Below are 13,654 nucleotides of genomic sequence, written 5' to 3' on the forward strand. Positions count from 1 at the left end.
CCTCTACAAAATGGTCGTATAAATGTCCCCGTAAGTCCATCCGTTTGGAAGTTATGGGCAAAAAACGAAAATTTCGCGAAATTTGAAGGGGTATCCCTTAGAAAAATCTCGGAAAAATTGAAAAATTTTTTTTTCTCAAAATATCGAAAAATATCGAAATGTATTCTAAAAGGCGTCAAAAATCCAGACTTTTTAGGCTTGTATTTCCTCAAGTCAGTTGTTTCTTGCAATTTCGCGCGTGCACACCAAGAACCAGAAAATTTTCTTTGGGTTGCTGTTAGTTACCATAAGAGTTCATGCAAATTTTAAGTCACTATAATTTTTCAAAAGACCCATGAATTGATTTAAAATTTTGCAGGTAGCTTTTTAATAGTATTAGGAACCTATTCAACATGCTAGCATTGTTTAGGTATATAGCCTATACATCCTTAACGGGAACAACACCGCAATTATAATGCCATGGAGTAACAATCGAGGAAATACACCTGTCGAATTAGCGCGAACATCGATAATGAATCAATCTGTTCCTCGGAGAGTATTTCGTAATTGACTTATGACAGGCAATAGGATTGCAAATGACGTTATTGGAATTTAAAATGGGCAAACAATGCACATTAGAGAAAAAGAATCTTTTGGAGGGATTCACTAGAAAATCCGTGGCACCTTCCGCCTTTCTACTAACGGCCTAAAGTGAGTATCGATCAGAAAGTCTGAGGGAATTACGGTCCATGAGCGATTCTCCATTGCCTACACCAAGTGGTTATATCTACCATACGTCGTGTGCCATAGGAAAGGGGCGGCAACCGCAGCAGCACGACTGTCCTCTTCCTCTCGCCCTCCGTCTCGCCGTATACCGTACCCGGCTACCCCAATTTCACCCCCGAGAGCCAATATTTATTGATCACCCTCGAAGGCATCGTTCTGTATTCTCTACACCTCTCTCTCTCTCTCTCTTTCTCTCTCTCTCTCTCTCGCTCTCCCTTCTCTCGTTCGACCAGTCTCTCCCTCGATTCCCTTCTAGGCGACCTCCGCACGTTCTGTCGCGGCGAACCTCTTTTTCCCTCTTTTTTTTTTTTGTATTCCTCCTTCCTTGTTCTTTGAGAAAAAGAGAAACAAGGGTCGGTTCTCGCTCGCGTCGCGGCTGTCAAGACGCCTCGCAGCTGTTCCTCGCGATCCTTCGTCCTCCGCTTTCGGGGGAAAAGAGTTCGTCAGAGGTAATGGAAAGGGGACTGCGCGATGAAAATTCACCCCACGACTCTTTATTCTTGGAAGCTTGCCTCCCGTGTCGTTCGAGAATGCCGCAGGACCACGTCTCGAATTCGTTGGAAATTTCGAAGGGTACATACTCCCATCCCCGTTCGTTCGGTTTCGGTAGCAGCATCTGTGCGGCTCGCATCGAATAAATCTAACCATGACACGCGGGATCCGAATTCGGCACGAAACTTTTCGAGAACGCGACGTCGACGGATCGAAAGAATTTCATGAAGTGCTTCCCGACATCCTTCGACGCTTCTAACTTCTTTAATCGAGTCTGAAGAAAGCACAACTCACCTTGCAACCATGTCCAATGCGGCTTAGCAATATCTTCCTTACCTGCGACAGAGAGAAAAGATCTGTGTGAGGATTCGATTCACAGCATTTTTTCTATTTGAGAGATGAATCGGTTACGAATAAATATTTTTCGATACGACAATGGCCGCCGTGTTCGCGAAGAAGAGGAAGAGGCGGCGTATAATAAAAGACGTCAGTTTTTGAATTACTCGCTGAAAACTGATCACCGGCTGCCGCCGAACGCCGCGGTAAATCACGATGGAAATGTTTAAGCAAGCAGCCCGGTGGCGTATAATGTAGCGGCACGCGATCGATCGCCGCGTTTTATAAAACCGAGCCAATGAGAGTAACTCGCGAGAGCCCTGTCATAAATGAAGCCGTAAATCGTGCTTAGCCATTCGATCCCGCGGCGATATTTCGCCGTTGGACAACACAATTTTCTATCGGATAGTTCAATTTCTAGACCGAGGATTCATATTTAAAAATATCGGCGCCAATATCGAATGGGATTAAACAATTAACGATCCCCTCTCGCACCGTCCGCCTCTCTCCTCTTGTTTTTCATTTCGCCGGGTCGCCCGTGATGAAACGTCGATCGATGAGCTACTAAATGCATTTTGTGCACGCGGCCATTCGAATGCCGCGGATTGCTGTTCGTTAATATTCTATTAGACGTCGACAAATGCGTGTCGTGTTTCAACGACGCTCCGCCGTTTAATCTGCCGCCCCCTCATTACGTATGCAGTCGTCGATAAAGTGAAACTGACATCCGAACATTGGTTTACTCGACCGACGTGAACCTGATTTTTTTAGACTTCGCGTTTCTTAGAAAATTATGTCTCCCTAATTAAGATTTGGTTCTGAATCTATTTGTAAAATCATTATCGAATCTTTCCTACATTTTTGCAATCGGAAACGGTATTCGCCGGAAAGGATTAAGTTAATCCACGGAAATGGGGAATTTCAATTTGATTCAGAACGCGCGCGCTGCAATTATGCGCGCAGCTCATAGCGCCGATTGTAACTCATCGCAATAACGGCATAGTATAATCAATTTCCATCCCTTTCCCAATCCTCGGATCGCTGCCATGCCTCGGTTACATCAATCATTAACTCGTTTAGCGTGTAACAGTGCTAGTTAGTCACGATCGTGAACCGACCTATTGAAAGTATAATACAGTGAACAGAATGAGGTTGGCGGATGGTCGCGGGGTATAAGGGTGAGTATCCAGCGGTAAACAGTGTACGAACATCGATTTGACAATTATCTATTGGCATCTCGAAAAATGTTGTAACCAGGCACGTGATACTTGATTTAAGATTGACATAATCGTCGTTGATATAAGCAGGCCAGAATCGTTTCACGATCGTGGCTAAGTCGATCTAACATCTAGGAACAACTTCTTTCCTGCTCGGCCGTCCTCCGTATCCTAGGTATTTGCGCACGTGCACTGCCCCCAGCTCTCCCGATTCACGCGTCTGCCGAGTTATGCGTGGGCGTACCCTCGCACGCGTGTCCGCGCGAGCAAACGCGCGATGGTTACCTACTTAAGTCAGATATTATCGGCAGAGGAGGCAATTCGATTGCGTGTACCGAAGCATGGTGCAGCGCTGATATAGAACTACTAAACAGGTCGTAGATCAGCTCGGTTAGTTATAACCGAGCTGCCTCTGTGCACTCTGCGACCCCATCCCCTTCGACGGTTGAACCAATTCCCACCGGTGTTCTGGATCATTTAGCGGCCCGCGGCCGTGAAACCCGCGCGCATCCACCGATAGCTACGTTTTGCGCCTGTGTGCGCTATCGCGATACCGTGATTCGCCCTTCGACGCGACTCTATGATTTTTAGAAACGAGATAAAAAACCAGACGACCGTCCGCTGGGATTGCGAGCCGCTTTTTTACGAACAGATCGTTCGAAATAAACTGGTGCGCGATAGCCAGATCTCGCGCGTCGACTTCTCCCTCCTCTCATTCTCCTTCGCAAGTACTTTACTAGATCGTGGAACAGGAACGTAAGTGCGATTCTCCCGAATGCAGAATTTTACAATTTCGCTGGTTCTCCCCGGTGGCATGATCTTGAGCGGGCGGATCGCGGGGGTTGTAAATCAGCGAAAAAATCTCATATCCCACGGACCGCTGGGGCCCGTGACGGAGCCTCGTTCTTTCGTACGTCCGGCGCGGCCTACGACCGATGAATTGATAATTCAAGGGGGAAACGCGTTATTGGTTCCCGACCGGTGAAAATCTGCAGACCGGTGACTTACGACACATTGCCGGTGACTGGTTATTAGATTATTGGTCGTATCGACAGCTCGTGCGTTCGCCGCCGATATAGGATGGAAGCCAGGAGGCAGCAGGAAGGGGTTGAAAGGGGTGGCTGATCGGTGATGGTGTCGCTGGTTGTGGGTCGCGCACGGACCACGTACAAATATAGAGGGGCTCCGGGGTGGCATTCGAGGGACGCGGCGGGGGCCAGCGGCGGTGGGACAAAATGGGGAGACCGTGATAACGATAACGTACGATCGGCATTAGCTAGCGGCTTGCTGCGGCTGATGGATGCGCTAATTATCAGCCAAGCAGGAGTTACAGTGTTTCGCGTAGCCGTCCACGCGCGCGCGCACGGGCGATCGCTATGCGTTTCCGATAGAGAGCATCGTGAAAAAAGAGATTACGCCGCGAGGGCGAAAAAAAATTCGCGAAAAATACGGAATGACCGCTGCGTTTCGGGCCGGGAGTACGAAAATTTCGACTACGGATTTTACCGTTTGGAACGTGCGACTAAATCCGAACCTACATCCCTTATTGCGTAATTCGCGAATCGTGGCATTGTTATCGCGCTCGTGAAAATAACCAAAATGGGACTGGCGAAACAAAAAAGGGACATTTTGAAAACGACTAGACTTTTCGGAATTACCGGTAGAATCGACCGCGAACGAACGTCCCGTTATCTACCTGAAACCTCTTCTACCTGAATGAATTATTTTTATCGTCGATCCAAGTAAATGTACGAAGTTTGCCAATTGTTCTGTTAAACGGGAATTTCTTTAGAGACTTAGGTGTCGATATCAATTCGAGTACGGAAGGTTGTATCGCGTTTCTCGGTTTGGAACGTACGACGCGAAAGCGGTTCGGAGCAATCTTCTTCCCTTACGTTCAATTTCGACGGGCGACATCGTAGTTCTTGCACATCTACGTAGACCCATACGTATCCAGAAACCGCAAGCTGTGGTCTAAGCCCTCTAGATGCATCTACGCGGCATAATCTACGATAGAGCACGGTAGCAGGGCGCGTATACACACGATCGGTCGAGATCCGATGCCCCGTAATGAACATGGCGCTTGTTTATTTAATGGGAAATTCGGTGGCGCCATAAAGCTCGAAGAAGGGGGTGAAACCTATTAAATTTATGTTTTCGGTTTACCCGCTCTGACGGATCGCAATGCCCGCACGCGTCGACCTCCAGCAGCCACCCCCTGTCGGTGGTGGTTCGACCACCCCGCCATTTCTACCACCCTTCCACCCAGCTATCTCCTCTATCTTCTCTCTTTCCCTCGCGCGCGAATTCCCTCTGCTACTCTCTACTGATACGAATCTCTCTCTCTCTCTCTCTCTCTCTATCTGTTCGCGTGTTTGTGTTTACCCTATTGGTAGTCCACTGTAATCCAAACGGATAGATATATATTCGTAGTGCCTAGGGGTGCCCAGGGGTTGGTTCCGCGAACCACGTTACGGCGCCCATCGTGACGGACAGCGCCGCGTCAGCGCGTAAAGCATCATCGTGTTTCTGCGGCTTGCGCGACCGTATTATATACGTCGCGTCGTCCCGATGCTCACAATGCCCACCAAGATCGAAAATTAAACCCGCGTGCTACCGTTCGTCTAATGAATGCGAAGCTGTAATTTTGTCGCCTGTATTTCTCTCGTATATCTCTGTTTAATGTTCCACTATCTTCTATCTAAATAGAATGTAGCACGGAACTGTACGTATTAAAATAATTTATATTCGCGAATCGAACCATTTGGATTTCGTAACAATTCAGCCGTCTTGGTAAAAGTTTCTCTTTCAGCCGACAAGCTTAATGCCCGGTAACCCTCGAAGAATCTGGCGCAGGAAAAACGGCCATCCTGCAACTTTATCCCTTTTGAATCCCCCTAATTACCAAATTTTCTTCGCCCTTAATTTAGTGTTATAATTGCTTCCTACCCCTTACAAGGGGTTGCCTGCTGGTAGTGCTTCAGCCTCCCGTGATACCGCGTGCGCCACCCTTATGCGCCATTCCTTATATCCTCCTCCAACCCCCCGGAAAGCTTCCACCGTCTTCCCTTCTGTCTTTTATCAGGGTATTTCCAAATAGCCTAATAAATTCGTACTCGATGCGCATTTAAACGACAAGCAATCGATTCCTCCTCGTTACCATCGACGATCATTGGACATTAACGAACGATTTGCCCCTTAGCAAGATGATCGAGGTTAGATTTAAATATTTATTAGCAGAAAGAAAGTACGACGAACGTTTGATCACAGAAAAGTTTCGGCCTGGCGCGTCTAATGGGCCGGGACATCTATTATCCGGGGCAACGTTTCCTGCTCGACAAAGGAACGCAGAAAGAAAGACTAAACGACACAATAAGTCCGACGGAGGACAGGAAATGCGTGAGACGTAAAAGCATCTGACGTTCGCGAGGAGTGCGTTCGGGCAGAGTCAATATAATTTTGGCACGGCACTCGGATGTCGCCGAACGTCCCCGTATATACATTCAGCCGCATCCGGAGAGACATATATGACGTCTGGAGAAACTGGTGGAAACGACGTTCGATGTAATAACGGCGAAAAACCGAGCGACCGCGCGTTCCACCGCTCTATGTACAAAAGTCGGTTTACATGCCGATACATGCAGTCGAGAGTACATACGGCGCGTGTAGCATAGGTGGTTCAGCTTTTCCCAGTCTCTCCATTGCGGCCACGCCAATGGATCGACTGTCGGTGGTTTCTTTCGAGGCCTCGTATATATCCTGTACACACGGAAGAACGAAACTCCCGTGTGTTGGTACGGCTAGGCAAAAATGTATCCGGGAGTCACGGCGCGCTTATTCTCTAACGACCGCGAGATAACTCGCTCGGTGAAATGGCTCACAAATAAGCGACTGATAAATCAGACAGCAGAAGGAAAAGTCGTGCCGACACATTGTGACCGTGAACGTATTCTCATTGTTGGTACCTATCGGATGCGTGTTCCCGCTTTCTACGCGGTGCTAGAAAAATTTCGAGAACAACGGGATCGAATCGTGGATTTACTATCGAATACCGTTCAAGGAAAATTAAACGCGTCGATTTTACGAGCGCGACGTCACGTCGCTGGGAATGCGACTTTGATAGCACCGTTCCCAATGGAACGTTCTGAATACGATTAGTTGATGCGGACTGTTCAGCGGATGTTGATAGTTCGGAACTGATATTAACGCTTGCAGCGTGTCAGCAACGATCGTCGACGAGCGAGAAGGATTGTTCTATTTTTCTGGCGAATTTCGTATTCTTATATTTACTTTTTTTTATCGAATATAACTCTGAAAGAATTTCCGCGACGATGATAGAGTCTGAAAACAAACTTGTTGAGGGAAGAATAATAACCGACGGTTATGGCAGCGGTGGTCGGGGGTGGATGCGAACGAAAGAAACGGCGCATAATGCGACGCGGTGGCGGCGGCGGCGTCGGGAAGGGGAAAAAGAAACGCGCGGCGTGCAAGAGAAGAAAAAGCTTCGGTTCGCTCGGGTCCGCGCGACAGCGCGAACTTTTCCTTCGCGAGATGTTTTATTTTTGCCGGCCGCGAGCGTTGCGAGAGTTAAAGCTCGCATACACCCCGGGGGCGAAGATACGGCCAAGTAAAGTGGCGGCTGTTGCTGGTGGGGGTGTATAAAAGGCCCTGCCCAGTCACCGCAAACTTCTATTCCCACCCCTTTAGAAAACCGACCGCACCCCCGCAACCCCCGGGCGCCGCATACCGACTAGCAAAGGGTTCGTAAAAGTTGGGGACGCTCGGGATATTTACGCGTCATCGTAAACTGTAGGCGTCTTCTTACTTACCCTAGGATACACTGCCGCCACCCCCCTCGATCCCTGCTATAGCCGGAGTCGCGGTACGACCCCCTTTCTTCGGCACAGGTCCGAGCCTATCATGTCCCACTATCAAATACCACCGTTATTTCGCGTCTGGCACGCTCAAAAAATCCGTTCCTCCATTCGCGTTTCTGCTCGAGTTCGAATTTATGCTGGATACAAAGACCATTTGGCAACTGCCCATATCTTTTAATGAGGCGCTACGCGATCAACTTTTACGTTTAATCGATACGGCAGTAAATCTTCCCAGTTCCATGTAGCTAGTAAAATAAGTTGGCGCGATAGGTGTTGATATTTAGATCTGTATCAATTAACTGGTAATTTGATCGGTTCGCTGATTATTACGATGTTCGATTGAACGTCGTAACGAACTAACTAAGATCAATCATACCGGTTTTATTTATATCGTAGAAAGTATAGAGTAAATTGCTCTATCCAGGCCATCGCCTTCTCTCTGTGCCATTAGCATCGAAGAATGGTTAGGCAGGTATACTGACGCACACGGCCTCGAGGAGAACGTGAAATTGGAAAGAGAGATGATTCTGAAAATTCCTAGAAGCAGCGAGATTAGAAGCTCGTCCAAAATGCCTCGAAGAATTAAGTCATTCAGATTGATAGATCCTTCCACAGGCGCGGTCTATCATTTCAGGATTATAGCATACACATTTTTCTCGTTTTTGTTCATTTGATTTGCTCCATTGAAGAATTGCAGAAAACATATTTCTTTTTACCGTTGTAGGATTGTAAGTCGAAGAATATACGATTCGTAAGTCGGATAAGTTCATTGGTCGTTTCGCAAACGATTATTCCTGCCGCGACTTTCTATCGTTCGTCATCCGCCAGAAGAATCGCGAACACGCTCGAACACGTGTTCACCGTCCACGCGTATCAACCGTCTCCTGGCACCTTTCACGAATCCGCTGGTTCGCCCGCGCGGAATTGATCGGTATATTTTCGAATGAACCCACAGCCTCGTGTTTAACGGACGCGCGCGTCTGCTGAATTTCATCGGCGCGGTTTCACGGTTGCGCGCTCTGTGTATTCCTCGCTCTAGCGTATTTATAGACGACGTTTCATCTATTTTCTATGCGTTTCACACGACTAACCATCCGACCGGGTTCAACCGTCTCCGTTTAATTCCGCGCGACGACCGCGGGAACCCCTTCTTCCATTTTTAACCCCGCCGGACGGATTTCCAAAAATTACGGTTCCGCCGGATATTTATGTATCGTAAATCTCGAACGTCTTCCACCCCAAGACGCCTTCTTATTCCTCTCCGCTACCCTCGGATTACCCCGAAACTGGATACAACTCACCCCTTCGGAACGCGCCAGGCCTTCCTCCGTAATTATCCTACCAAATGGTCACATTGTTCCGCGTACCCGGCTAAATTAAGCGGAACAACGTCTCAAAAATACGCGCATTTAAATCGTGACTAGCAAGTTCATACGGTCGATCGCAGATCCTTGAGAATTCAAATCGAAGTACACGTTGTAACGTGTATATAAATTTATCAGTGTGAAACTGTACGGCTTCGGGGGAGGTTTTGCCACTGTCGAGATCGATAAAATTTCGACGTGATGTCAAAGGGAGAGAGTGACGCCGCTGGTCGAGATACGTATCGGTTCCGGGGATATCGATCTTAAAAATAAAGCCGCGCACGCTATTTCCGATAACGCGGACGTCGGTTTCGAGCACAAATTGCGTTTCGATCGGCTGGATAAAAGAATCGATCGCCAGCGTTCGCGACGAATTTAGGATCCGGCGGGAAGTTTGTCAGGTCGGGTCTTGGAAATAGAGGGACGCCGATGGTCTATAGCAATGGCGAGCGAACGGTTCTTTTCCGAACGGGAAGCGCCAGGCTTCGTTCTCGTTCGTGCATCTGCTAAAGGGGTGGGATTTAATTCCCTTGAAGCATTGTCCACGTTAGCCACCATTACACTCGCATGCTCGTGCAATTAGCAATGTAAATGCCCGGTTAGTTAGTTAGCGTGTTCGTAAAGCAAACGAACCTGGCCACGCTGGGACTAGATAACGGACCTCCCAGGCGAGTGATCATCTCAATTAACCTTTGATAGCGCCCCGACGGTTATCAATTGCTTTTTTCGCGGACCGATCATCCGCTGTTGTTTCTTTATTCGTTTCGTCCAACGTTTTATCTAACCGCATCTCTCGATCTGAACCCTAAGATTATAGATACGCATATTTACCTTTTATCTCTGACAACAAGTTTAGGAAAGTTAAGTGAAATCGTACAGATCCCATTAGATGCTATTGTGCACATAATTCGATAGGAAAATGGCATCGGTCCATAGAGTCACTCAAGCCAGCAAACCACTAATTAGTCCGATCGTTTGGGAACGAAAAACGCGAGCTGCTCGTAAATAGCAGCTCGTGAATGAACGGAGGACGGAGTAACGAACGCGCTCGGTAATCGCGTCGCATGTGACGACCGTTGAACTTTTACTAATGGAACGCTGCCGCGATAGTCGATCACACCACTTAACATGTACGGTTATAAATCCCGGTTGTCGTGGTCGAGTCCGAGGCGAAACAAGCCACCTAACGAAGCGTCCGTGTCGATTCCTCGCGTGGCGATCCGCGACTACCTTACCTCTCCTCTCATCTCGCCTCGCCTTACGAATTCCAAACGAACTCTCCCGTTCCTATTTTTTGATCCGACCTACCGTACCGGATATCATCTCTAAAAAGCAACGCGTGTGCGTGAGTCTCTTTTCCATCTCTGTAAAGGAACGCCAGTAAGAGAAGCCATACTGGTCTTGGGTATGGCTGCAAGGGTGTTTCCCACGAGCCCAGGGCCTGCCTCCTGTCCCAAAATTTTTCTGCCACGCGCTATGACGATCCGCTTCAACAGCGACCATAATGGCCCGGCCCGATCCCTACTTTCTTTCCACGGAACGCGATGCATCTGCTTCGTGGAACTAGACCGGCCTGTTCGAGGATTTCGGAAGATGAATGACGGCGACGGGGAGGGGTAGGAGACAGGTTCCCTCGGAGAAAAGTTAAAGATAGCGAAAGTAACATTTTTAAATCTCGAAATCTCAAAGCCCTTTGTGTCTGAGGAACAAAGTGGTGAAACAAATAATAATTAATACAATATGTCTTTTTAATTCTCATTGAAACATTCAAGTAAGCTAATAATCGAGCGAACACAAATTATAATTATATTATAATTACAATGTCCGTTTCTGAAGGATTGGACGCGCGCTAAACTCGTAACTTGAAGAGCGTCAAATTTTTTCGGAAATTCGCATCAAGTGCATTAAATCTTGTAATTCGCGAAGATAAGAAAAATGTAGTTTGTTCGTCAGTTTGTAGGTTCGGTGCGATCACTATGAACCGCTATTCTTCGACCCCTATGTTCGCTCTTTGTTCAAGGGTCTGGTAACCAAGACCAACCATATTACCGACTGCTCGTGCCTGGTTTTCGAGACTGTAACGTTGCAGAGGTGACTCGGACGGTGGCGTTCGCAGCTTAACGCCACACCCGAGACCTCCCAGAGACCTGAAGAACCCATCGTGGCTGACACCCACTAGCCACGTGCCGTCCATTCCTCGGGTACGGTTAGAACGTGATTCTCGTTTACAGAACGCTCAGATTTCATTAGAAAATAATTGTCAGCTACCCGATCCAAACTTGCGGGAGATATTATGACGAACATTTAAGGATTGCGCGATATTTCTTTATATATAAATGAAAACAAAAATACAGGATAATAATCTTCAGTTAAATATTTATTACCTAATACAATGAATCAGATTCTGATCTTGTTGGGCTCCCAAACGAGACGAGAGAGCGCCCTTTAAAAGTCGTTTTGCCTTAAAGGTTACAGAATTTCAATAGCTGAAATTATCACGGGACCCTCAGGAAACACCGCGATCATTTAAAATAAGCGACAAGGGACCGCGATGGAACGAGCATTGATCCCATTAAACGGCCATTACGAAACTCGTTCCAGTGTGTAGCAACGAGAAGTTCGTCTTCCGGTGGTCGATCACAGTAGCTGGAGTCTGTTTAGCCCTCTCCTCGTGGAAGGTGGCCGCCGATAACAAACTGGCTGGTTCACGCGGGAGGCCCGCCACTTCGCGACGAAATTAGGCTGTCCGTAAAATGTAATATTATTTTTAGTTGGCCGCCCTTCCCGCCGTTCACCGGTCAGGCAGTAACCATAACTTTTCGTGTGCCCCGCGTGGCGTGACGCCGGCTATCCGCTCGACCAGAGCTCTCACGCATACCAAACTCTGTCTGCGACACACTAATTCTCTCCTCTATCCACTCGCTCGCTCACTTTCTTCCCTTTCCCTTTCATTCTCGTTTCACAATTACTTCATTCTTTAATTACATTCCGTTATGGCAAATTAATTAAGAATTAGTCATTTTCATTATTCGTAATTTGTAGAGAAAAGGAATGGAAATAAATATATAGTTTTTATTGTGCGGTTATAACTATATGGACCGTTCGCCATTCCCAATGGCCTTCGAGGCTGAATCGAAATTCTAGAGAGATTCCCCTGTCTCCCCTCCCCCAATCGGCGATCGAAGGTCCGCGCCCCTGTTCCTGACCTTCCGCACCTGAACTACCGGTTCGAATAATGCCCGTGTCGATTTCATTTTCTTTTCCTCCTCCGCTTCGCAGCGCGCGCGATACCCGGGTCTCGTGATTCAGTTTGCTCTCGCTTTTCAACAACGACCCGACACCACGCGATCGACCGTTGTTCCTTTTATATTAATCTAATCGCGACCGCAGTAAACTGTCTCTCCGCGATTCGTTCACGAGTTTTTCATGACAATCGTATTGAAAATAGACATGACACACCGAGAACGCCGGAATGCTTCTAACAAATAGAATTGTTGACACGGAACGCGATTCAGCCAGAAGAGAGGTCAGCATCCTCCGGTTGGTAAATTTCTCTGAATCCGCGGAGGCCGCGAATCATTTCACCGGCTTCATCCCCGGTACTTTCTGTCACGCAATTAACGCTCGCCCACAGCGAAGGGACGAAGTTGAAACCATAAATTACTTCAGAAGATTTAGAACCGTCATTTTTTGCTTTCATTGTGGACATTACGATTCTTTTATTCGCGTCAGGAGATTTCACATAGCAATGAAAGCAATAAGGAAGCTTTAATCAAATCTCAAATTTTACAGAGAGACAGAGGGAGAGATGCAGAAACTTATCGATCGGAATACTAATGTAAAAGAATGAAGACTTTTCAGAAGCGGCCTTTCGAACCAGCCGATGAAAAGTATCAATTAATGGACCAGGCCCTACTCCTCGTTGTACCTTTCCTCGTTCGCTGGCATCCCACTCGCAGTGGCGATGGGCGTTTCGCCTGACATTTCGCGCGATGCATCATAACGCAAACGAAAATTGCCTGTTGCACGTTATAATTCTGATAAGAGAAATCCATACCGCGACCCTAGTATGCAAAACACGTGTCTGCAACCTATTATCGCCCACGTGTCGCTTAGAAACTTTCTCCAAAAAACCAGATGAAAAAATGAATTCTTTTTATTTTGCAAACGCACAAATTTAACGAGGGGACGCGACGATTAAAGTGATTTAACCGGAACATTTTTCAGTCGGCCGTGGTAAAAGTTTAACACCTGTGCCTGGGATTCAAACGCCGCTGGTATCGGTCCCATTAATCCCGGGATCGATTAACGCTGTTTCGTCGGCAATCGACGCCACCCAAGGATAAACAACGAGCCACGGTGGTGTATTATGTTAAAAGCGAGAGCTGAAAAACCTATTTCTACATCTACAACATTCTGTTAAATAAATAAATCTATAATGACTCTAATTATTGTCAGTGGAATAATAGTTTGATTCGCGAGGTGTCTGACCATAATCGAATTTTTCTACTTAACCGAGCCGCTGTACACGCACACGCCTAAAATTGTTTTTCGTCGACGTTCCAAATAAAAGGAGAAAAGTAAGAAGGGGTACAAGGAGAGG

At 47.3% G+C, this 13,654-nt stretch overlaps 1 protein-coding gene across 1 annotated transcript in view; it reads right to left on the reverse strand.

Moving 5' to 3' along the window:
• Positions 1 to 13,654, reverse strand: part of Ubx (ultrabithorax) — an 84,694-nt gene that overhangs the window by 47,503 nt on the left and 23,537 nt on the right. The window contains exon 2 of the mRNA XM_018035168.1: positions 1,552 to 1,593. Within this exon, the coding sequence (XP_017890657.1) occupies positions 1,552 to 1,593 (42 nt within the window). The remainder of the gene's footprint in view (positions 1 to 1,551; positions 1,594 to 13,654) is intronic.

This window comes from Ceratina calcarata, unplaced genomic scaffold (assembly GCF_001652005.2).
Source record: "Ceratina calcarata isolate Rehan_Ccalc_2016 unplaced genomic scaffold, ASM165200v1 scaffold88.2, whole genome shotgun sequence".
NCBI classification, from domain to species: Eukaryota; Metazoa; Arthropoda; class Insecta; order Hymenoptera; family Apidae; genus Ceratina; species Ceratina calcarata.